The 26,426-nt window shown below is 34.5% G+C and overlaps 2 protein-coding genes across 5 annotated transcripts; both read right to left on the reverse strand.

Moving 5' to 3' along the window:
• Positions 1 to 7,403: 7,403 nt before the first annotated feature.
• On the reverse strand, positions 7,404 to 15,884 carry LOC115993813 (mitogen-activated protein kinase kinase kinase 5-like). Of its 4 annotated transcripts, none has more exons than XR_004093083.1 (11): positions 14,999 to 15,884; positions 13,891 to 14,487; positions 13,723 to 13,810; positions 12,059 to 12,121; positions 11,799 to 11,962; positions 11,551 to 11,626; positions 10,662 to 10,721; positions 10,463 to 10,588; positions 8,323 to 8,532; positions 8,147 to 8,233; positions 7,404 to 7,992 (listed from the first exon to the last, which is right to left on the reverse strand). XR_004093083.1 is itself a non-coding variant. In XM_031117787.1 (11 exons), exons 1-11 carry the CDS (start codon positions 15,517 to 15,519, stop codon positions 7,797 to 7,799), a joined length of 2,202 nt encoding a protein of 733 aa, XP_030973647.1. In that variant the 5' UTR covers positions 15,520 to 15,880; the 3' UTR covers positions 7,404 to 7,796. The 4 variants fall into 4 exon arrangements, 2 of the variants coding, with proteins under 2 accessions (XP_030973647.1, XP_030973648.1); XM_031117787.1 differs by having other exon boundaries at positions 8,147 to 8,247; positions 14,999 to 15,880; XM_031117788.1 differs by having other exon boundaries at positions 7,830 to 7,948; positions 8,147 to 8,247.
• Positions 15,885 to 21,907: 6,023 nt separating this feature from the next.
• LOC115993814 (50S ribosomal protein L25) lies at positions 21,908 to 24,933 on the reverse strand. Its single transcript, XM_031117789.1, has 3 exons — positions 24,479 to 24,933; positions 24,246 to 24,375; positions 21,908 to 22,586 (listed from the first exon to the last, which is right to left on the reverse strand). Exons 1-3 carry the CDS (start codon positions 24,857 to 24,859, stop codon positions 22,360 to 22,362), a joined length of 738 nt encoding a protein of 245 aa, XP_030973649.1. The 5' UTR covers positions 24,860 to 24,933; the 3' UTR covers positions 21,908 to 22,359.
• Positions 24,934 to 26,426: the final 1,493 nt, after the last annotated feature.

Consider the following 26,426-nt stretch of genomic DNA (forward strand, 5'->3'; position numbering starts at 1 on the left):
TTATTGCAATATTTTTTTAATCAAACTTTAATGAGATATATGCAAAGAAACATCAATTATTGTAATACGGCAGGTTAAAAGTTTCCCAATTAACAAAGCACATAAAAGAACATTAGGTGCCTACCGGTTCAAGATCACCCTAGGGAAGTCTTCCAGTTAACATTTCAAGAACAATACAACCCACACTCCAAATATCTACAACAAGAACACCATCAGGGCTGGAAGGCTCCAAACCATGCACGAGCTGCAGAAAGACAATGAACTCAGTAGGGGAAGATACAGACCTATGACAAATTGATGTAGCAGAAAGAAAATACCTCTGGAGCTGTCCAGTGTGCAGTTCCAATTAAATAAAACTTAGTTGCGTCTGCATGTAGAGCAAGCTGTGCTACAATAAGTCCCAAATTTCTTAAGCCCAATATTAGACACATCATCTAGGATCCCAGAAAGCAAATTATAATGGAAAGTTGGCAACAACAATTCTTTCATTTTATTTTATTGATAAGTTAGCAAACAACAATAAAAGAGAACATGAATGGTTTTAATAATGAAAATGATTTACATCAACTTATCAAATTAGGTAGGTAATCACCCATATCTCTCTGAATTATTCTCGGCCAAGGGGTAATTTGCTATTAAATGCTTGACGTGTGGAATGAATAAAACACAGAGAGAAAAGCAATATTACTGATTGTAATATTTTACAAGAGCATTCTTCATACTAAGGATTACACTACGCTATATATTCTGCGTTCTTATAATAGGGGCCATGCTATTGTAACAACCATAGACTTGATCACTATTGAACATTTGAGCATAAAAATCAAGGTTTTGAATTCCGTTCTGGAGACCGTTTCGAATTGACAATTAGAATGGAATATTCTGGTACCAGTATGTTTCGGGGCATCATTTTGGAATTATGCACCGGATATATATACACACACACATGTACATAATTTATATATTTATAACTTCATATTTCATTATATCTAATTAACCAAAACAAAATTTAAAATATGATATGGGAATGAAATGAGTTAAATGATGACTTTTGGGTTTCAGAGTTTAAAATAGACCGGAATTTAGAGACTGGAATAATTGGAATTTATCTAGTACACCAGAATAGTCCAAAACAACCTGGAATTTAGACTGAAACGGAACAAGGGGTTATGTGTACCAGATTAAGGACTAGAATGGAGTGGAATTTAAAACATTGATACAAATGTCAATTTATCTTCTTTTAAAATAAATTACATCAAAAGAGAAATCATTATGCAATATAAAAATCAAAGCACAAGATGATATACAGTAATAAAGAAGAAGAAAACAAACTCACACGTTTAGCCGTCCCAAAATCAGCAAGCCAAACAACTCCAGATGAATCAATGACCAAATTAGCCCCTTTGATGTCCCTATCGACACATAAAAAATAAATAAATCCAAACGTCTCATGTTAAGCAAATTATCCCTAAGACTAGCTACTTCCATGCTGAAGAGATGCATAGAAATTTCACGTACTTATAATAAGTGTTAAATTCTAATTTGCAACACTAAGTAAATTGTTTCAACAAATCAAATCAAATCAAACGTGAATTGCACCTGTGAACTATATTTTTGCTATGCAAGTAAGCCAATCCAGACAGAATATGAATACTAAACCGACGAACATCAGATTCTGGTATGGCTCCATTATCCTTAATATATTTTTTGATTGAACCTCCAGGAACATACTCCATATATATACGAAACCAGTTATCAGCTTGCATGCATAACATTAATTTCATACATTTCTGCAAGGATACTACACTAAACAATGTTGAGAATGTCTAAACATGCAAACTGGGAGAATACTCACTATTTCGCTGTCATAATATTGCACAATATTTGGATGCTTCAGCTCGTTGAGAAGTTTGATTTCCTGAAACCAATAAGAAGTAAGAGAGGCATGAGGAAAGAAATCTAAATAAATAATTAAAAAGACAATTTACAAACAGAGAGAACCATGAGAATTATAACGACAATTTACCAAAACAATAATAATAATAAATATTTATTTATTTATTTAAATTCTATAGCTCAACATCTAAGAACACGTCATACATACTCCTGACGCAGAGAACAAAGATCAAACCAAAATACATTAAAAAAACCACTGGCCAAACATCAACCAACTAAGATACTCTTACCTTCTAATGAATCACATAAGTTAGAATCATTCTGGATAATTTCTTTCAAGAGATAAAAGTTTCCCTTACCGTAATTCCACTCTAGAGGTGACGCAGGAGGCAACGGGAAGACAATTTTGTTTTGTTTTATTTATTTTTAAGTGACAGGGGCAATTTTGTAATTTCCTAAATTTTGGATTTGGGCTGTGCTAACAGTCCATTTAGTCCTCTTTTGGGTTTTATTTAAGTTCGGTTATTTAGTTGGGTTTAGTAGTACAAGCCTAAGGAATCCAAGTTCATGCCTTATTAGGGTTAATTTTAAGAAATTCTATTTTGAGTCTTCTATTTAAAGAATTGTAATGCATTCAATTAAAGGAGATTACGGGTCTGTTTCATTGGAGGTTTTTAGTATCGTTGTTTAAAATGATGTAAAAACTGTGATTTAAAAAGTGTTGTGAAAACACGTATTTAATTATAGTATTCATAAAACAAAAAATGTGTTTGGTACTTGATGTAGAACAGAGAGCCCCTGCCTTCCTGGAGTAGCAAGGGTGCAGGAAGTTACAACGCAAGATTAAAAGGGGGTGTTAGTAGAGGCCATTGGGGTGACAGTGTCGGAATTACATGAAATTTAGCAGGTTGAAGAGAAACGGCGTTCTGATCCAGATTCATGACCATGATCGTCGCCAAAATTTAGACAAATTCCTTCATTAAGGCCTTGAAAACAATGTTTTTTCTATTTATAGTAATATTTGTTTTTCCTTAATAACTTTTAGTTTAAAAGTCAGAATAAGGTCCCGTCTGTTTTGGGACGACCCTTAAGGTCATTAGCTTATGATTCAACATTTAACTCAATGTTTGGTTGGAGGGGTGGAAAAGTGGGAGGATAGAAAAGATTTTAATTTCTCTCCTCTTTGTTTGATTGTGAGTGAAAAAGTGGAAGGATGGAAAAAGTGAGTTTGTATAAATTTACTCATATACCTTTGTTAAAAAATGATGCCCAATTAAAACAAAAAAGTGATAAGCAAGCAAAAAAAATCACCCAAAGTTATTTTTAAAAAATCATTTCTAGTTATAAAAAAATAAAAAAATAAAAAGAAGAAGAGGCAGTGTTCACAGCCAGGAAACCATAAGGAAAAAAATAGCCAACTGGACTTTGCCCATGTGCAATGTACATGGGCAATTTTGTCATTTCACCATCAAACTCTCCCCACTTGGTTTTCTCTCCATTTTGGAGAGACAAATTTTGTGTGGGCCCGGGTGAAAATTGCCTAAGCCCCATAAGAAAATTTTCTCTCCCTCCCCCTTTACCAAACAACACCATTCCCCATTTTCCCTCCTATTTTCTCTCCTTTTATTTTCCATCTCTCCTATTTCACCTTCTACCAAACACACCCTAGAGGTTTGACGAAACTTGAAGACAAGTAAGCAAAAAAATGTAGTGCAGATAGAAAATAAAGCAAAATATGAAAGGGAAAAGAAAAGATCAAGCATGCAAATGAAGGTTGGACACTACCAATGTTGTTAATTTCCTTCTCTCTTCTTAATTTCTTTTGGGTTGTGATTATTTTCTTTTGAATTTAAAGATATAGATCTTGTCAAAATAGAAGCTTTACATGTGTGAATGGATTTGTGAACATCTGATTTGAGATGTAAAACAACGTAGTTGCAGGATAGATTTTTTTTTTTTTTTTTTTTTATAAAGGCAAAACTAGTACCAACCGAAATTCCCATTCCACACGAAATTTTCCAAAATTGACTAGAATGGCCAAAACATCTCGAAATAGGCCAGAATTTTACTCGAGTTGGAATGGGTGGTAGTAACATTCTGGATTGCACACCAACACGAGAAATTCCAGCCGTTCTGGTCGGAACAGAACGAAATTAATAACATTTGTTGAATCTTTCAAATACAACCATCGTTGGAATTTTTTAGGGCAAACTATTGTTTTATAGGCATAGTTATTAAATATGGATGTTAACTCCATCAATGAGCTGAGTCATTGGTTCAACGGCCAATAATTATTGGTTAAATTGCGTAACCATATTAAATTTTTTTGAAATAAATATATATAGGGTAAATTTCACTAACTACCCCTGAGATTTGAGCTAATGCCAACTAGGTCCAAAACAATTCAAAACTAACCATTTCAGTCCTTAAGTCCAAACATACTATAACGCTATTTTTTTGTGTGTTTAAAAAGACCAAAATATTGTTAAGAAGATCATTTTTGAGCTTATTTCAATTGTACTAAAAAAAAAAAAAAAAAAAAAAATTAGGTTCAGGGTATTCAGATTTTCATTTTAAGAGGGACAAATCAAAAATTAAAATTAAAAATATTATATATTATAAAAAAAAATGCCAGCTTAGGGGGTTCATTTGAACCCCCTGAACTCTACATAACGTCGCCCCTAATAGATAACTTGCCTTATAATGTTCTTTAGCCAAATGTCTCACCTTTCTAGTCTCGCCTTTCATTTCTTATATTCAATTAAAATATATAATTGTCCTATCTTAAACCCCGTTAGGTTGGGGTGATTTTAAGGGTATCAAAAAGGAGAATGGAAAATGAATTTGGTTAGGAGAAAAAAGAGAAGAGATTTTAGGAGCCCAAATGTTTTCTATCTGGATTCACTGAAACACAATTTCTCCAAAATAAAGAGAAAACTAGAAAGAAAAAGAGGCGTCAAACTAAATTACCCAATTGTCCTTATTAAGGTTCACTGAGTTCACCAGTCATCATTAAGAAGTTCTTTAATTAAGGAAAAAAGTATATAACAAAATTAATAATGGAAAAGAAGTGTAATTGTGACAAGGAGAATGCGTACCAGTGAACCTTTTTCCACTTACATACACACATAAAAATATACTCACGATTGTGTTCTTTTACAATAATTGGAAAAAAAAAAAAATTATCCCAACATTTTTTTTAATTCAAATAAAGTTCATCTTTCTCACTACATTTCAACTTAGAGAACAGATCCCATATTTTTAATTTAAAATAATGATTAAAAAAAGCACAAAATATTAAATCCTTAATGTAGGGGCAAAGGTCCAAAGGTCCCAAAATCATACAATGGATCTTGGGTCCCATACGAGATGGTCAACCATGTCCGAGAAGAGAACGTGGATGCCAAAAGGGGTCCCAGTCCAGTTCTCGTAGGCCTGAAGTCACTTAAAGGGCAGTCCGAGGAGAAATGTCTCCTCGGATGTGACGAGTATGGCTCAAAATGCACTCTGCCTACTAAAAGAATCCACCCCAACGAACACTAGTAGCAAGGACAAGTCCTACAGACCTGTGGCAAAGAAGGAAACAAAAGATGCCCAAGGAGAGGCTGCAGTTGCCACATTAAATGCGTTGCAACTACTTTTCTGGCCGCATTAATGTGGAGAAGACCTGTGAACAGTGCTGCCTTGGCTACCACAACTCACAGAAAGATGGAAGGGGTGTCCAATGGGACAAGCACTCAAGTGGGAGTCCAGATAATCAACAAGTGTAAGGTCACGATGGCTTCAAAGAAGCTATATAAGAAAGGGAGTCCTCATGAGGAAGGACACATGAAAAAAGGGAGAGGAACAGAAAAAGAACTGGAAAACCTAAAGTAAGAACCAACAAATATCTATCTCATCTCCTCGGACTGGGAATAAATGGACATTAATAGGATCTTCTTGTGTCCAAGTGTTGTGTAGCCCAACCTTAGCCTCTATTTACTTCGTAAGACCCGGTTCTGTCACCCACTCTCTACAAATTCATTGTTTCAGGGCCTCTTGGGCCAAGACCCCATACTTGTTGGGCTTAGACCCCATACTTGTTGAGCTTGGGCCCCAAATTAAGACCCTACACTTAATAATACCATTCTTTTCCTAATATTTTTTTCCCTCAAGCTGGGATCTTTCACAAATTCAAACTCTAGGTTTTGCTATAAACTCATCATTTTAAATAATTAGAATAATATTTTTTTGCTAAACAAATAATTAGAATAATATGTAAAGAAAGTTGAATTCTATGTAATTTTTTAAAAGTAATCAAGGCATGGAGAAAGTGCACAATTTTTCTGGTTCTAATATATTGCCATATTTCAAACAGTTATACATTAATTTATTTTCGGCAATCAATTTAAATTACAATTTCAAACCTGATGTACTTAGATTAATCTCTTGAATTGTTTGTAATCTTGTCTTTTAATTTTGTCTCCTGGACCTCCACCGCTGGTCGTAGTTATTAAAAAGATAGTTTCATGCAGCGGAACCAGGATGCTAAATAAGGCAAGCCCCATTGAAATGCTCAACTAAAAAGAAAGAAAAGGCCCAAGCCATGAGAATTATAAAGGGCAAGACGCCAATTCCATGGGTTTACTTTTGGAGTTCGATATCGGCATTTTCATTTAACCAAAAAAGTTAAAAGGTCTAGATTCTAGACCAAATTATTGAATTGAGAAAGCACAGTTGGACAAACTTTTACTGATCTTCTTATAGCCATAGGTACATAGACCTTTACTCATAAGTCATAATGCTTATACTAGGGCGGGCGTTAATGTTGTTTCATGACCCAGAATGCCGCACCTCCATTACCACTGGTATATACCTTCTGGGATCAGTGATCCCTGGCATCTTCATATAGCAAATAAGATGAAGGGCCAGACCAAATTATTGAGTCAGCAATGACAATTTTACAAAGCCTCCAAGAAGCCATAAACAAACTTCCCATTTTGACATCCTAATTTTTCTGGACAACAAAAAGAAAATCATTTTTTTTAATTAAAAAAAATTACTGAAGTAACTTCTCTAATGAGGAAACAATGTCTTTTGGTCCAACAATTAATCCTACCATCCGATATCTTCATTTAAGAGAAGCTTTATACCCTCCATCGAAAGAAATGTATTTATTTATTTAGTGGAAAGCTGATAACTATCCTGGTGTTTCCATTTTTTGTTTTTAATATCAAATTCCAAGAGTAACTTAACTGCTATTTGTGTTTTTAATGTAGATATTTACGATTTAAATACCCTCTTCCTGACTATTGAATTATTACAGAAATAATAATTAAACCATCCATTCAACCAGTATAACTGCAAGTCCTTGGTCGGTATTGTTGCAAGAAAATGTACATTTTAAATTTTCAAATTGCATGAAACTAAGATGAACCACTCCGACTTATTATAGAATATCGGCCACAATCCCAGAAATCAATATCAAAACTGAAGATAATTTATGTAAAACAGTCGCATCAAATCCATAGTTAAAATGAGAGGACTAGATAAATCAATAATTTCAACATCTAATATCTACAGATTCATTTGTTCGACTCCAATTGTACATGGAGGTAAAAATATTACCATCAGAAAGTAATGGTTAAAGTAACTTCCGTGATATCTGAATCTCTAAATGAGTGGTATACAAAAACTGCTTCTAAAATTCCCATGCAGGGTAACCTTCCAGGAGGAAGAAGCTTTTATAAGTTCAATTGCTGTCAAAGATAAAAACAAGGCAAAAAAACCTACTGTCACAACACCCTATGGTTGCAAGTCACCTACTATGCCATCTGTGAAGTCTATAAATACAAATTCTACAGCCGCATATCAGCAGAACTCATGAAAAAATGCCAGAAGCGTTCATCCCTTTCTGTACGTTATCTGAAATTACTACTCTTTTTGGCTCCGTGTTTGACATTGCTAGGAGTACTTGCAGAAGGGCTGGGGTAATGTCTGTTGCAACCCGTGTGTGGAGGAGATAAACTAGAATGGGCCTCAAGGGTAGAGCGAGGGGAATAACGGGAGGCCACTGTTAAGTCGGAAGTTTCATGATGAGATTGTTGGCCAGTGTCACTGGAGAAAAAGAATAATGCATGAAACTGGAGTGGTAGTCATGCAAGAGAATGCATTGAAATTCATGGTCCTTTTTTTGTTTTTTTTTTTTTCTTTCCATTGTCATAAATATTTGTGGTCTAAATATTCATGTTAATGCAGAAAGTAACTCTACCTCTCAGAGGCCAACTTTTCTTTCGCAATAGGTGTGCCTGGGAACCTTGGCAGCTGATCACATTTATTTTCAGAACGCTCTCTTGGACTATGTGGTTTTTCCTGTCAATGTAAGACAAACTATAATATAAACAACAACAATTCAGCAACAACAAACGGCATGTCATTTATAGTTACCGTTAAGTTCTTCCCGTTAAATGCTGGGTTGCAAGATGGAACATCCAGCTGCTGGGAGTTCTTCAGGAAGCGATGTTCTAGTAACATTGCAGCAGATGACCTCTCTGCAGGATTTCGCTGAAAGCAGCACCGCAAAAAATCCTTGCCCTCAGAAGACAATGTTTCAGGTATGGGAGGGGTATCCCTCATTACCTTGAACATGGCTGCAGCCTGCATCAAATATGATAAATGCAACTTAAACAAGAGTGGGAATATCTAAATGGAAATAAAATGATTAATGCAACTCCAACTACAATATACCATCCAGTATGCTACATCCAGAGACAGCAGACAAAAGCTACAGCTGAGTGCAGAAAGCAAAAGTTGCCAATACTACCAAACTCTACAGAACTAGGTAATAAAATGCAATATTATATGTTATCCGATTGCCACACTTCAGCATCTCCTACAAGCAGACAACTACATTGCTACGCCACAAGATACAACATAACATATGCCACACATGCTTCTCCCTCCTCCATCATGGAAACCACATGAGAAAGGTGTGAAAGTTAATTCTGAAATTGATTGATATTCTGCCAAAAGCAGGTGAAATTAATCAAGTCTTTTATTTATAATTACTAACTATTTCTAAGATCTCCTAATTCAGTGGACATACCAGCCATGATCATCTCATAATTTGCAAAACATATAAATAAGCACACTCACGGTGCTTCATCCACATCTGATACTATGGACATGTTGCGTATGAATTATAAGTTATTGATTTACTTGAATTACAATGTCCCTTAAATTAATTTATATAGAAAAGATACAAAACTAAATATTGATAAAAGATCAAATATGAATCTAAATAGGATTGCAATTGAATATATAATTTCCCAAGTCACTGATTGTAACAGAAAGATTGTAATAAGATCCCCGCATATAAATTCAGAGCACCTCACTTAAATTGTACTTAAAAACAAAGTGGACTTCCTAAGTCACCGATTGTGGCAGAAAGATTGTGGTAATATCTACACACATAAATTCAGAACACCTCACCTAAACTAATTAACACTTAAATTGTACTTAACAACAAATTGGACGACAAGTTTCATTACGTACATGCTGCTATTATCTTACTTTACCGCAACAAAACTACCCACAAGTTAGCAACCAACAAGCACACTGCCAATACAACAAGGTAATTTTGCAGGGGGCAGTGCCAAAGTCGGAACCGCTTCAAGAGGAGCCGAAGAAGAAAGGAATTAATTATAAACATCAGGGAAAGGAGAAGGAAGAATTTGCACATGATATATTTTTATTATAAAAAATGCATTTTTATTTTTTGTGGGAACAAACTACAATTCTAGAAAAAACATTTAAGAGGGAAAAATAAAATCCACCAACACCCCCTTAATCTTTTAAGCACACCACTTCCATCACCTCATTTTGATTACCTCTTTTCACTAAGTAGCAATTGCAGAAGAGATAATCAACACAAAATATAAAGGTCATACCCAATGCATAAAACTCCCACTTTTGCAGGATTTGGGAGAGGTCATAGTAGGCAGCCTTACCCCCAATTTATTGGAGCTGCTGATTCCCAAACTTGAACCCACAACCTATTGCTTTTGGTGGTAGGCACTAGCCATCGCACCAAGACTTGACCTCTAAACAATACAAAACATATTTCTTATAAATTAGAAGTTTGTGAGGCAGTTGCCTAGAAAAACAGAGGAAATGGATGGCATAATTTATTGATTTCTAAGAGCATCAAACAACAATCCAAAAAGGGATCTTGGGCAAAAAATGATTTTAACACTCTCCTTCAGTTAGTGGGAAAGAACATCCATTCATCATAAATGACCTGCTTTAACAATGTAGCTTGATCTTAGCCTTATTCATTAGTTTGTAACTTAGATGGGATAGACATAAACCACAAAAGCTAATGCAAAGCAACAATCCAACCATATAAACCTTCAAGAACTGAATATGATGAGATCTTATTGCACAATCTCTCCCCTTTTTTTTTCTTTTTCTTTTTTAAATCAAAAATTAATGAGATAAATGCAAAGCAACATAAACTTCTATTGTAATACTGTAGGTTTAAAGTTTGGTGATCAATAAAGCACATAAGGGAACATTAGGTGCCTACCCCTTCAAAGTCGCTCCATGGAGGTTTTCCAGTGAGCATTTCAATAATAGTACAGCCCAAACTCCAAATATCTACAGCAAGAGCCAGATCAGAGTTGGAATCTCTCTGCATCACAGCTTGCATGAGCTGCAGAAAGACAATGATCTCAGCAGGGGAAGATACAGGCCTATGAAATATTGATGTAGCAGCAAGAAAATACCTCTGGAGCCATCCAGTATGGACTTCCCTTTAAAGAAAGATCAGCTGCTTGTCCAGTAAGCTGTGCAACAATAAGTCCCAAATTACTTAAGCCCAATATTAGAAACATCAACTAGAATATCCTAGAAAGCAAATTATAGTGGCAAGTTGGCAACAACAATTTATTTTATTGGTAATTTTTCAAAAACAATAAAAGACGTCAAGAATGGTTATAATGATGAAAATGATCATACACCAATTTATAAAATTAGGTATCACCACTAACCAGAGGTAATCACCCATATTTCTCTGAATGATCCTCAGTTCATTACTTCATTACTGTGGCCGGGAGGTAATTAGCTACTGGCAATAACAACAATATCCTACCAGAGGATTCACAAGTCTAAAAGTAGGTACTTCAGCATCCACCTAAATGCTTGAATTATGGAATTGAATAAAACATAGAGAGAAAAGCAATAATAGTAATTGTAATATTTTACAAGAGCATTATTCATACTAAGGATTATGCTACACTGATTCTGTTTTCTTGCAACAGGGGCCATGCTGTTATCACAACCATAGACTCAATCACAATTGAATATTTGAGCATACGAATGTCAATTTATCTTCTTCTTCTTTTTCAAAAGAAAATTATCCACATGTATTGATAATCTTCGTTAATGTAAAATAAGGAATAAGTAGGCAAAGTCAAAATATATTTTCTCACCAAAAGTTCAAGAAGATGAGGGACTTTTAAGGTGAATCTATATACAGGAAGAAGAAGAAGATGAAGAAATACCATCTACTAAATGTAAACGGAAGAATGACTACATTAAAAGAGAGCCACTATGCAAGATAAGAAAACAAAACACAAGATGATACAGTAATAAAGAAGAAGAAAATGAACTCACATGTTTAGCCATCCCAAAATCAGCAAGCTTGACGACTCCAGATGAATCAACAAGCAAATTCGCTCCTTTGATGTCCCTATTGAAAGAAAAGAAAAAAATTCCAAATGTCACATTAAGCAAATTAGCCCCAAGACTACTACATTCATTCTGACAAGATGCATAGACAATTTCACATACTTAAGTGTTTAAATTCTAATTGGCAACACTAAGTAGATTGTTTCAACAAATCAATCAAACGTGAATTGTACCTGTGAATTGTCTTTGTGCTGTGTAAGTAAGCCAACCCAAAGAGAATATGGCGAGTAAAATTGCGAACAACGGACTCTGTTATGGCTCCACAATGTTCACGAACATATTTATTGATGGAACCAGGATGAACATACTCCAGATATATAAAAAAACGGTCATCAACCTGCATACGCACGACATTAATTTCATGCATTGCTTCAAGGATACTATTGTAAACAACAATGAGAATGCCTAAACATGCAACTGGGAGAATACTCACTATTTCGCTACCATAATACTGCACAATATTTGGATGCTTCAGCTGGCTAAGAACTTTGATTTCCTGAAACAAATAATTGGAATAATAGAGGCATGAGGCAAGAAAACCAAATAAATAATTATGAAGATGATTTACCAAATACTAATACTACTACTACTAATAATAATATATTTATTTAGGAAAGTTTTAAAGTTGAACATTTAAAAACATATGTCATAAATACTCCCAACACAGAGAAACAAGACAGCAGGATATGGATAGCATTCATCAAACCAAACTACATAAAAAACTTCATTGACCAAATATCAACCAAGATGCTTTTAGCCTCTAATGAATCGCATAAGTTAGGATCATTCTGGATAATTACAGAATCCAAGATCTAAAAGGTGCCTGTACCATATGAATCTACTCAAGAGGTTTAACCACTACCTATTCATAAGAAACGTTTTGATAGACAAATCAACAATGCCAAAATTAGTATACTCATCTGTTACAAATGATCCACATTACAATCTCAATCACACTTATTACCCCCCACCCCCATGAGGGAGGGAGGGAGAGAGAGAATGTGCGCTCCTTAGTGCAAGGATTGCAAGACTAAATACATCATTGTATGCAAAACACTGGCATAGGACAATCCTTAATTCATAGAAATCCTCAGCTGAACAAGGGGAAAGAAACCTCAAGTATACTCATCTATCATAGAGAACTCATGCAGAATCTTCAAAACAAAAATACTAATCCAAGAAAACTTCTTAAAGAAAAAAAAAATTTAATATGAGAGCCTTGGGATTTGACGGCAGAATTAAAAAGCCACAAGAGAAAGAACACTAGTAGGGTGTCTACTTCAAAAGCAGAGTGGTTTTTTTAATGTATAAACAAATAAGAAGGATAACTGATAACGCACAGAATTGATGTACTCTAAAGGCCAAAAACATGAAAACCATTCATTTCAATAAAAGGGGAAGTTCCCAAGGCCTAGAAGTACCAAAATTCATCAAACACACACATCTAAAAGAAGGTATTATCCTAATATGGTTTAGAAATAAAAAAAGAAAATAAAAAGAAAAGTAGATAATGATCAGGATTAAGGTATCCACAACATATACTGCAAAACCTTCCTAGTGAAAATTGAAAAGATAAATAAATAGATAAAGAGGGCAAAATTTAAACTGTTAGAAATTATCTCAAACAATAAAATAAAAAAACCACACAAGACAAAAACAGCCATCACCCACGTTCACATGTGCAAGTTCCAACTATTCATTGCATGCATGTCTGCCATAGTTTACCTACTGACAGCTTTGTACCATTGAAGAAATGGATGAGCCAATGGTATGAGAGAGAAAAGATATGGGATGCAAGCTAAACCCTTTTTTTTTTTCGTACATGTATAATGAGAAAAAATATATATATCTCGCCAAAATATGGTAGCAAAGAGTTCCCTATGATATGAAAAAAGAGTAAACACTTTGCCATAGTGATTAACCCACATCAGTAGCATAAAATTAACCATTATTAGAAATCAAGACAATTTAGACCATGATATTTAATCCTTACTATAATATTCCCTTCAATAAATTAGGGCAAAAGCTTGATATGTTTTATTACAATACATATAATTATAGAGGGAACTAGTAGTGCAATAGATTCTGGAGAATTACCTGCTGTAACTGCTTTATACTCTCTGCAGATTTTGGGTCATCAGGAAATATTTCAACTTCCTTCATTGCACACAAAGCTCCAGTTTCCCTGTAAGAAAAGAGTAATTATACTAAAGACTTTGCTGCAGGTAAAGAAGCTAGCATAAGAAGTACATCAAACATATATACCTGTTAGTGGCAACATAAACACTTCCAAATGTACCGCGCCCAATAAGCTTTCCTTTTTTCCATTGACTATTCATCGGCACTGACTCCAATTTAACTATAGGTTGGGGAGGGGGAGTGGGAGGAGGGGAAATGGGATTGGGAGTTGTAGTACTTGGTGAAGGCGTGGCTGCTCCTGGAGGAAGAGGTAATGGGTGGACATTTACAGGACAACTACTTTGGCTTTTGGGGAATTGTTGGGGACATTTTGCCCGAGGACTGTGAAGAGGAGAAGTATCAGAACTTAAAGTATGGTAATCAAAGAACGCAGGGGGAGGGAATCCCGGAATCATTGCTGTTGTTGGTATCTCTGGAGCAGACCAGACTTGATTTCCCTTTGGAATCATGTAATAATAATATGGAAATGAGTCACCGGTACTTGCCCTATGTGGGCTGAGTGCAGGACTTGAAAAAGGACTATTTGGGGCACTCCTCATAGGAACATGGACCCTGAAGTCATCTCTTGAGCTTTCTGAGCAATTTTGCTCTGGAAGCTCCCTCCTATATGACCTCTTTTCACCATAATCCATACCACCTTTTGTGTCTCGGCTAGCAAACACACTGAAATTAAACATAGTAATAGATGCAAAATGTCTCAGCCAATGCACAAAGAATCAACCAAAATACAGAATATTAAACCGGGAGGAAAAAATTAGCATTTATTTCCCAACAAGGCAACTACTACAATCACGCAAAATGACATACATTCAACACAAACTAATCTCATCAACGAGCACTCTATGCACGTAAATTTAGCATTTCACCAATCAAAATCCACTCTTTTCATCATTAAACACAAACATACACAATTTGCACACAACCAAAACGCTCTTGATTGAAATATAATAACAGAAATACCGGTGAATCACCAATCCGCCTATGCAAAATCAGACAAAAACAGGAACACAGAAATTCATCAAAAAAAAAAAAAAAAAAAAACCACAGCTGATTATTCTACCAGAAAAAGAAAATTCCTGCCTAAAATTGTAAATTAAACCAAAAAAAAAAAAAAAAAAAGTAAATATAAATATGAAACTGTGAATTTGACAGCGAAGACGAAAGGTTTTTTCACCTTTTAATGGGAGAAACAGAGGAAGAGGCTCTGTCTCTGTCTCTATCTCGGTCCTCAACGACTCTGCTCTGGGCGGTCTTCGGCGAAGGGAGAGGGACGTTGACGAAATCAGGAACAGGCCTTTCCTTGGCGCGAAAAATCCCTAACTCCGGCAGAGGCAAAGGCTGAGGCTGAGGCTTAGCCTCCGACATGGTGGTGGACCGCGAAGCCATGCTGGGCGATCTCGTCAGCGAAAGCGGCTCCAGCGTGATGGAGCCGGCGGAGACTCCGACGACGTCGTTGTCGCTCAAATGCCTGAGCTTCCTCTGCCGCGTCAGCCTCTTTATCGGCCCGAAACGCCACGTACCGGAACCTACCTCTTCGCTCCTTTTGCTGCTGCTAACGCTACTACTACTACTATTATTGTTATTATTAATATTACTATCATTTGGAGATTCACCATCGCTCGGAGATTTGAGCGGAGACGTCGAGGTCGAGGATGATGAAGCCGGTGAGAATGAAATGCTTGGCAACCAACGCATTGTAGCTCGCGATCATACCTGATACCAACACACCTACATAATATATGAATATGAATTTTTCTTCGAAAGAAAAAAAATTTAACGGTGTTGATGGAGAGGAGGGACAAATAGGTCGTCAGGCAAGAGAGAATCAAACCCTAAGAGGAGAAGGAGATCCATGGAAACTGTGGATCTTCTTCAACAGAAAATTTGGACGGTGCACGAGTCCTTGTTTCTTTGGGCTTTTGGTTTTGGTTTTGATTTTTTCTCTCTCTTTCTTTTTCCTTTTCTTTTTTTCTACGCGGTTTTTTTACAACGTACTTCCACGCCAAACGGGAAGGGTGCGTCGATTTTGAGAGGTCAATAATTAATAGGTTCTCCTTCTTTTAACAAAGTCAAGCTCTAGAGAGAGAGAGTGTTTGCGTCTGGTGTTGCTTCTTTCGTCTTTTTTAAATTCCGTTATTTCTGCTATTTTGGATTTTGGTAGTTGTTCTGTTTGCTATGCCAGATGTACGCCTAGGTGGTAAGGTTCGTTAAGCTAATTTTGCCAAGGTATTAGTTATGTAATTAAGATTTGAAACATATTGGTTATCATAACTAATATATTTGCAAAATTATTACTAACTAATATGCTTCACTTCCGGTGACATAACTAATATGTTTGTAATTTATTTTAATTAGTGTATAATCTGTGCATATATATGGTATAATTACATACGTATGGATTCAAATTATTCTCTTTCTCTTTTATTTTTTATTTTAATTTCTTTTAGATATACACATGAATTTATTCTTTTTTTCTTTTTTTGTTTATTGAGTTTTTGATGATTTATTTATATTAGACCCTTTGTCTTTTACACCTTATTAGCTCACCTAGAACAAAAAAAATTAAATAGGACACGTTGCGTAAAATTAGACAAGAATTAGAATCAAATTTAAAACCTAATTAAATTTTCTCTCAACTTTACCTATTAATATATATATATATATATATATATTGGCAAAAAAAACTTTGGTGATAGGCCTCTTTATCATTTTCCCTTTTTTAAAAAAATTAGATATGTTTTTTTCTAATTTTTCAATTCAAAAAATTCTTTTATTAACAAAATAAGCACTTGCGCACTTGTATAATAGAAAACTAACTATATTTTAGCAAACTAAATTCAAAATTCACTCATATTTGACCATGCAAAATTATGTAAAAATACATGATTGCTATAATAATCGTGTAAATTTATACTGACACTATTCATTTTGCATTTAGTGCTAATTTACATTGACATTATTCATTTTGCATTTAGTGTTTTTTAACTCTTTCTTTATGTACCTAAGGATGAATGAAGAGAGTAAATGGTAGTTGTGTGTAAAGAAAAAAAACAATTAAAAAAAAGAAAAATTGATATTTTAATAAAATGTAATATAAAATAGATAATCTAATATAAGGAGCATTCACATCAGTTTATACAAAAATTCATATCTATTTTAACATAAAAACCTACTTTTTCCTATTTTACATACTCACTTTTCAAAACACTCCACACCTTAAACCAATTTTAAAACACACACATAACATTTGAACATTTGTGCAGTTGATATAATTCAGTATTCATTGACTTGTGTTATTAATTAGTAATAACAAGAGATAGGAATATAATTTACTGAATTTGTATTTAGTGTATAAAGAAGTCTAGCTAACTCCATGTAAAGAACAAGTCAAATTACGTGTTTTCTTACCACGTAACACAGCCTTATAACGATTCAACATGCACAACAAAGGTCAAATTGTTAATTAAGAAAATTACCAGCATCTAACTGAAGAATAAGTAGGCGGTTTGAGAGGTAATGACCAAAACCAAGTCATTTGGACTAGACCCAACATCGCTCTCTTTTCTTTCTTTTTATACTGTTATTGCTAAAGTGAAAGTCTATACATCCAAATTGTTGACCCTTCCAAAAGGTTACCTTCTTTACCAAAATTGGTCAACATTATGATTGAAATTGTAACAAGTGGATGCAGTTAACATCAAATAGCTGAGCATAGATTTTATTAAAAATATTTGACAGTGACAGGGTATACTTCATCCATTATAAATGGAAAAAAAAGAAAAATAAGGGTTAAAAGGAAAAGATTTAGAGTTGACTTTAGGTCTAGAATGGACCAGGGACTCATTTTCCTTTATCTTTTATCTTTTTTTCTTTTTTTTTTTATTGATAATATTTACCTACAAATATAATTGTTCAATTGATATATATATATATATATATATAATTTCAGTTTGTTTGAGATCATCTACTGCGATGAATATATGTTGTGAACCAAGAATAACGTGTTCTTGATGTTTTGGAAGTCTCTAGCATTTGTTCTAGAGAAGATTTTATTCTATTTGTGGATGTTTTAACCAGATTAGGACTCATGGTTTTTCCCTCATTGGTTTTCCATGTAAAGATTCAGTGTTCTTGATTATGGGCTGTTGTTGAATTTTCTATTTATATTTAGTATTGGAATATATATTGACTAATTTATCTGGAATATCCATTTAATTTGCACAAATAGAGAAAAGAAAATTGTAAGGACCAAATTTGAGTCCCTAGCTTAGACGATGGATGGACCTAGGCCCAAAAAGCCCAAACAATGAATTTATAGAGAGCGGGTTGGAAAACTGGGTTAAAATGAGTTGGATAACAAATAAAGTGAACTCAATTGACAAGAACAGGAAAGTAGATTGAATTAATCCAAAGAAAATCGTCCTCGGCACGGTCCGAGGAAGTCAGTTCTTGTGTATTTCTTATAAGTTTGATTACAAAGTTGATTCTTGATTGCTACAGTGTTTCTCTCTTGATTTCTCAATCTCTTCTCCATGGAGGGTCTCTTCTATTATATAATTCTCCTTAGACAATCTTGGCCCTTCATTTGTTGATCATTCAAGCCACCATTTAAGTGCTTGTCTCATCGGACACCCTCTCAGTCCCTTTGTGCGTTGGGGTAGCCAATACAATACTGTTCAGGGGTCTTCTCCATATTAATGCAGCCAGAAAGTTAGCTGGAGAGCATTCAATATGGTGGTAGCAGCTTTCTCCTTAGATATTTTAGGACTCCTCCCTGTCCTGTGTTCCCATAATGCTTATCCGTATCAACAGAATGTTCCTAGGACATTTCTCCGGATGGCAAACCGTCTCTACGGACCTCGGCCTTGGTTAGCCGAGGAGGCATAGTCCTCGACCCAATCTCCTAGGCAGTTATGATCAAAACTGACTTCTTCATTTATTAACATAAGCTCTGTTGACAATGTCTACCCTCATCGAACGACCTCTAGTCCTCGACTTGGGCCCTAAACCCATTATATACATAGATAATGAGTTCTTGGGCTCAATACCCCTACAAAAATAATTATGTTGTGTGTTGTATTAATTGGTTATTTTTCCTAACAAGCACAACATCAACCCAACTTCATTGGGTCTCTGGCAACCATAGCTCAACCAATTTCCCTACGGAGACCTACAACCAATTTTACACCCATCATAGATATCAGCCAAGAACTACAAACAACCATCACTAAAGCCAAACTCAATTTTCTTTCCCATGAGAGAGAGAGAGAGAGCTACAAAAAGAAGAAAAAAAAAAAAAACCTGTAAGGACTGAATTTGGATTGGACCTAGTATAGGATTGAGTTTTAGCCCAACAAGCTCAAACAATGAATTTGTAGAGCATGGGTGAAAGAACTAGTTCTATTCCAGAAGAAAGAGTTGCTGATTTAAGAATATTAAACACAAATAAGATAAGAAAATCTGTCTTCAACACGGCCTGAGAAGCTCTGTTATAATGTCTTATTGATGAACAAAATTACAAGAGTTCAAAGTATTATTCCAAAAATTTCTTGGTTTTTCCGATCCCTTTTCTTTAGGCCACCTTCCCATACTATATACTACAATCTTGGTATCATCTCTACCATACACGTGTAGGTTAGATTCTAGGAACTCCTTCTTGTCTCATCCAACACCTCCAAAAACTATCAACTAGTAGCTGTAAGGTTGCTTGACCACTGTTCAGGTATCATCTCCATATTAATGCGGCCAGAGAGTTAGTTAGGAGGCATTTAATATGGAGGTAGCAGCTTTTGATGATATTTATTGCCTCCCTTTACTCGTCTCTTATCTAATGTCCGACTCCTAGTTGTGATGCAACCTTGAAGAATGTCCAGGATGATAAGACATTCTTACTGACCTCGGATCTCCGTTTCCGATATGACTTTTCTTCTCGGACGTATTTTGGACTATCACATACAATCTTTATTTCTTATTCTTATACCATTCTCATTATAACTTTACTTGACCATCCTCGGATTGAGCCATAGGCCCAATTCATATAGTTTTAATTGTACCTTCTAGATAATTGGCCCCCACAAAACCCAACTAGAAAAAATATTGAAAGGGTGCTAATGGGCATGTGGGTTTTGAAGCAAGAAAAGATTTCTTTGTTTACAAAATGTTATGACCTCTTGTAAATAATATAAAATTCACCAACTTTTTTAATAGACACTCTCATAGCATATTTTACAATTTGTTGAGATAATGAGTTGTGAGAGGTGGATAATTAATTTTCACGTGGACCCAACATAATGTCACTTTGCAAAATAAGTAATATCTCTACACTTATTCAAAACTCAAAACCCAAAATATTTTTATGGTTTTTTTTTTTTTTTTTAAATGGCCTCAAGGCTCAACAATGTATTTTGAGAATTTTTTTAAGAAAATAAAAATCACCTTCTATAAATATATATATATATATATATATATAATTTGGGATCAAGTTACACTTAATATAATTTTAAGTAATATTACACCACCTAATAAATTTTTACTAAATTAATATTTTGAAAATGACATTGGGGGTTTAAATGTTCTATATGTTTTTAATATATATGTCAAATTTTATGTCAATTAAATGTTATTTACAATTTGATCGTAAACTCATATCTTATGCATAATTTTTAACTATAAAAACTTGAAATTTAACATTTGATTGATGATATAGCTATTAATTTTTAATTATTTTGAAAATTTATAAACATAAAAGGTATTAAATAAAAATGTAATCTAACCGTGAATTTATCAAAATTCATATGAAAAATAAAAAATGATGTATCATCATTTAAAGTTACATCATTCATTATTATGTTTCTAATAGCTGAAAACATTTTTTTTTTTTAATTTATAAATATGTTACTCAAGTACCCAACAACCCGCTGAGTCTCATATTGCTTCAAGACACGGTACGGTCCACAAGAACTTGCTCCAAGGCAGGGTCAGAAGTCAACTATAAAGGAATTAAGGAAGGCCACATGGGCTTTAATACGATACCCTTCTACAAGACAAGTGACGTTTGCCATAGAAGTGGTCTACTAAACTACTGTTGAGTCTCAATAATGCACAAGAGATTAATCCCAAATTAGATATGTTTACTAATTAAAATTTTCAGTTCATAAAAAAAGAATGTCCAAATTAAGACATGGCAAGTATATAAGTTGTATCTTTTACATACCAAATAGAGAATTGGGAAGAAAAAACACTTTCTCCTTTTTACGTATGGGGCAGTTCACAATTTACTCGTTATTTTTGAAACTAACTAATTTCTCATTTATATTTGAGAAATAAGCAAATAACTCCAATTTACTATCTCAGTTAAATCCAATGTGTCTTTTGAAGAAATTATTAATTATACACCACAAGGAAGAGAAAAGGTTGAAAATTGTATTGTTGTTTTCTTTGATTACATTTGTAATCATTATGATTTCATTGGATTTAACTGAAAAAGTAACAGATTTGGGATATTTGCTTATTTTCCAAATATAGAGGGGAAAATTGATTGGTTTCAAAGATAAAAGAGGAAATTGTGAACTACCCTAAACATAGAGGGGAAAAGTACTGTTTCCCCTAGAAAATTTTACGCGAGTTATTACAATTGAACTAGTTACACACTTGAAATCATGTCTTCAATTCACTATTTTAGTTCAAAATTCCATTTATGGACGTGTGTGCAAAATGGTGTGTAATTAACATTGCTCTATGACAGTATACATGGGAAAGAGTTGTCTCACCAGTATAAAAACCTGTGCAAGTAGCTTACAGCTACAGAAATGAGGAATCCCAATTATCAAACAGAGGTGTACCTTATGCCTACAGTCATACCAGGTCTGGGTTTTCATGAGAAGTTTATTTGGCCCAAGTCCAAACTCCTGATTCAAGACTTTCTTTTATTTGTTTACCTAGAAGTTTGACTTGCTAGATCATGGGATTAAATGGTTATTTCCACATTCAATTAGATTTATAGAGCTCATTACATTTTCACAGAAATTATTACTTTAACATGTGCATAAAAAAAAGATAAGGAAGATTCATTCTTGCCTTACAATATGGAAACAAAAAACTTGGATAAATTGTGAAGTGTTCACAAAGCTAAACAATATGTCATGGGACCAGAATACAGCTGTTTATGTCACTCTCTGGTTATGCTTGAAAAGAAAAACATCTCAATTGACCATGCTCTGGAACTAGAATTGAAGTCACTGGCCAAAAATAAAAGGAACTGCCATTTATGAATAATTTGACATCCACTAACAGCCTTGACCATTACTGCCCATACAATTAAACAAGTGATTAAACAAAGAAATATTGTGTAAGATCTTCTTGTCTGATTAAACTCTATTTCTAAACAACAATGTCAAGTTTCTTGTCTAACTGAGATTTCCAAAGCACCTCTCAACTACTAACCTAGCCAAAGCAGCAGACTTATTCTTAAAGTGCTTCTCGCTGAAAGTCATGACAAGCAAATCAGAAATGGCCATTCAAGTTGTGCTTCATTGCCTATAAACTGGCAGGTTCTGGATTTTCCCACTTCGTGGCTACTATCTTACATATTGGCATGTTTTCATTCTTACTCAGAAGCTTCAAGGATGGATGAACCTCAACATCATGCATGAAAATTCTATCTCCGATATCTAGATTGCTCACATCCACCTCAATTTTGGGAGGAATGAGTTCAGCCGGACAAAGATATTTTAGACGAGTTCTTACCCTATTCAAATGGCCACCTGTTTTGGCATAAAAGATTTATAATCAGTGTAAAAGTAGCATTAGAACAATATTTGACCAGAGATAATTCACTGAGCTTGTCAAGTGCTTACAAGTAAATAGGAACACCAATACCCTAATCAAATTCAAAATTGACCTGAATAAGATACATATCCCCATGGCTAATTCACAAAAATAATAGCAACAAAAGTGATTCCAGTTCAACAATTAATGACACATATAAGAGTGATTAAGATCTAAATCAACATCTAATCGAGTAAATAGAGTTCGCTGGTTACACTTAAGAAATCTGAAGTTTGCTAAAATTTCCAAACATGCTGAAATGGAATAAGAATAATGTGAAATTCTCCTTTCTGGCTCAATTACAGGAAGCATCTGGTCTGGAAACAATACATATATTTATCTAGCAAAAAAAATTTTAAATTATGGCAAAACACGTTCAAGATACAAAAATTATATTTTTTGGTGCATCACAAAAGTAGATTTACTTTATTTGCTCTCGAGGAAACAAAAAGAGATCATCTCTATATAGCATCTAAAAGCTGCCACATAAATTGCATTTTTTCTAAAGACTTATTACAGCAAAATTTTGTACACAATAGGATTATAGAACGCAAACTAGCCAATTCCTCCATTGCCAAGTGATTGTACATTGTTTTAGAAGGATGTTTGTAGGTCTATAATTATCACTCACCATCAATGTGAAATAATGTCAAGAAACAAGTGACATTTCGCAGCAGACTTCAAACTACAAAATAACATAAAAAACCCACCTCCAAACAACAAAAAACAAAGAACGTGAAGGAAAAAAAAAATCTTTGATCTAAAGACCTATCATGTAGAACACACATACTTTAGCATCAAAGATTAGGGAAAATCTTGGTACAATTGTAGCACATCTTTCATTTTACGGATGATTGAATATGGTCTCCTGAATACTATACAAGGACAAGTCTCCTCTCACTTCCCCTTCCCCACAATCACAGTGTTTGTTGTTAACACCTCCTGACACTATTAGCTAAACTTCACTGGCTGAGCAGTTGGAAACTACTAGCAGCTTCCAACACGTAGAATATCCAAAATGCACAAAAGAAAAAATCTTTTCAACAGAACAAGTGTTAGAAGTCCGTTTGCTTGATTCAATATCGACGAACCTAGAAAAGAGAATAGAGCAGCGTGTCTACTGATTTCACCATAGCGGCTTGTTCAAAATCATAATAACCCATGCAAAAGTTTGCAAAGCAGAATGCAAAGCTTAATTGATAGGATTGATAGAACAACAGAATCATGGATTTAATAACCTCTTGGTGGAAAGAACTGGTTTAAAAATCCAGAAGAAAATTCCAGTCTTTAACCAGTCAAAAGCAACCGACTCTCAATAGGCTGCTTGTTTTAGGTGAAAATATCTGTAAGTTAACTTCCCTCAATTTGGATAGATAAATATGCTGCAACAATATTGGCATTCGCTATATGTGCCTCTGTCCTTTAAAAAAATGGAAATTTGCATTTTAATAGGAGATTGAGGCACATGTTTTGGTTGGTCCACTTCCTAATGTAATGCTTACAGCTCTAAGCTATTCCTAATGTATTGAATCATATTGTGACGTGAAATCTAGAAACACCAAAACATTATCTGAAACAAACAAAGCAAAAAATACCTTTCTGAAGACCTGGACAAACATCTTCTCCTTTGAAAACAACGGGCACATCAACCTTCAACTCCGACCCGTCGTCGGCCCAAACAAACACCAAATTCAATACCTTCCCAGTAGCTTCGTCCCTATGAATCTATTAACCCATCAAAAACAGAGAAAATAAGCAACAAATTATAAAAATGGTTAATAACAATTCGAAAAGAAAAGAAAAGAAAAAAAAAGGGTGGGGGGGTTGCCTTGATGGGGAGGACGGTGCCGGATTCAATTAGGTGAGAGGATCCGGAGCCTGCTCGGATCTGGAGCGGGAAAGTGGTGGAGCAGAAAAATGGGAGCTCAACGGACTTGAGAATGGCTTGAATCTGCTTCCACTCAGTGGTGACCAGGTGCTTCCTGGACATGGATCGTGGGGCTGTGGAGTCTTTCTGGAGGAGGTGCTGGGAAATAACGACGGCTGGGATTCGACCCTGAGCTCTGTCCCTCGACGACACTCTGTTCCCTACGCACTCCCTAGGGATTGCCTGGATCGTGTGGTACCGGGCCGATGATGGCTGTGATGAACTGTGGCTTGACACGGCGGTTCTCAGGTTATTGGTAGCGGAGCGCCACCACCTCGCCATTTCTTCTTCTACTTCTGCAAATGCAATGAGGGGTTTGTAGTTTGGAGTTGGACTGTGTTGTGTTGTGTAGTGTGAGGGTTTTTACTTCTTTTTTTTGTGATTTAATTTTTTTTAGGGGTTTAAGTTGTTGGGCCTTGGAGAGCTCCCACATCGGGTCTGGTTATAGGGGTTATGGGCCCTTTTAATAAAGCCCAAGAAGAATCAGTTTTGTTGTTGGAGAATTTTGTGGTAGAAATGTTGAATAAAATTGGGTCATACTAACAAATGGGGGCAATAGATAACAATTCATTTTAGAAAATTTTTGATAACATTTTTATGAGAAATGAAAAAATTGTCAAAATATTAATTATTTTTTTTCTTTTCTTATAAAAAATTTCTTTAAATAAATTGTTAACCATTATCCTAAGGACATTCGCTAACTTTTCCCTTAAAAGTATAAAGAACTATCTCTTCCTATTTTTGTTTGTGTGACTGTTTCATTTTATGATGTTACAAAATACTTTCTAATTTAGAAGGTTAATAAATATATATATTTTTGGTCTTTTGTCTTTTAAATGAAGGAAAGTAATTTTAAAACCAATAACTTTTATCTCAAACGAAACACATTTGATTATATTTTCTTAAAAAAGAAAATTTGGATTTTTTATTTAAAAAAAAAAAGACAAAAAAAATTTGGGACAAATAGGAGTACATTATAAGACTTTACTAATTATTTGAATGGATTTTGTAAATGATGTATAATAAACAATTATGTATGAGATAAGTAAATGTTTTTATAGTCCAAGGCCAGAAAAAAGAAAAAGAAAAAGAAAGGATATAGACAAAATGAACGATGAAAAAGGCTTTTGTAAAAAGGTAGAGATTTATAACTCTAGCAAAGCCTAAGGGCCCAAATTATCAATGAACCAAATTTGAACAATGAGTTCAATGCAGCTCAACAGGCCTAATAATAAAAATTATAAGCCCAGTTTGATTGCTTGAGTCTGTCATTAAACGTTGGTGGTTGCCAGTTGGCATTAGCTCAAATAAAGTAAAAAAACAATCTCCAACCAGAGTGTTTATCCATTTTTCCATAAGAAGTTGTATGTCTTTTGAGTGTGTTCGTTTGTATCTCAACCAAGAGGACTTCGATCAAGAACAAATAATAATTTAAATCGAATACAAATATTTGGTGTTAACCATCAAACTCAAGGTGAAGGGTGAGAGCAACTTTCACCCCAAGAGGGTGTTAGAACATTGGAGTTTGGAGAATAGAATAAGTGGACATATGATAGTGTCCGGAATGTGACAAAACTTCAATTTAAATCTTCTCTCTCATTTTTTGCATTTCACTTTATTATGGTACGTATGTTACGATGTGTATTTTTTATTTTTTTCATTTTAAACTTTGGTTATTTTATAAGGAAAGTTAAATAGATACATAATAAGTTGTGATTGGTAGAACAAAAATTTGCATTTGGAAATGAAAATTACTTTTGTTGAACCCAAATTTTTGAAATTCTCAAGTCAGGGTGTTCAATCTTTTTTTTTTTTTTTTTTTGGGTGGACAAAACAAGTTAGTATAAAA

The sequence above is a fragment of the Quercus lobata genome, chromosome 6, assembly GCF_001633185.2.
Source record: "Quercus lobata isolate SW786 chromosome 6, ValleyOak3.0 Primary Assembly, whole genome shotgun sequence".
Classification (NCBI taxonomy): Eukaryota; Viridiplantae; Streptophyta; class Magnoliopsida; order Fagales; family Fagaceae; genus Quercus; species Quercus lobata.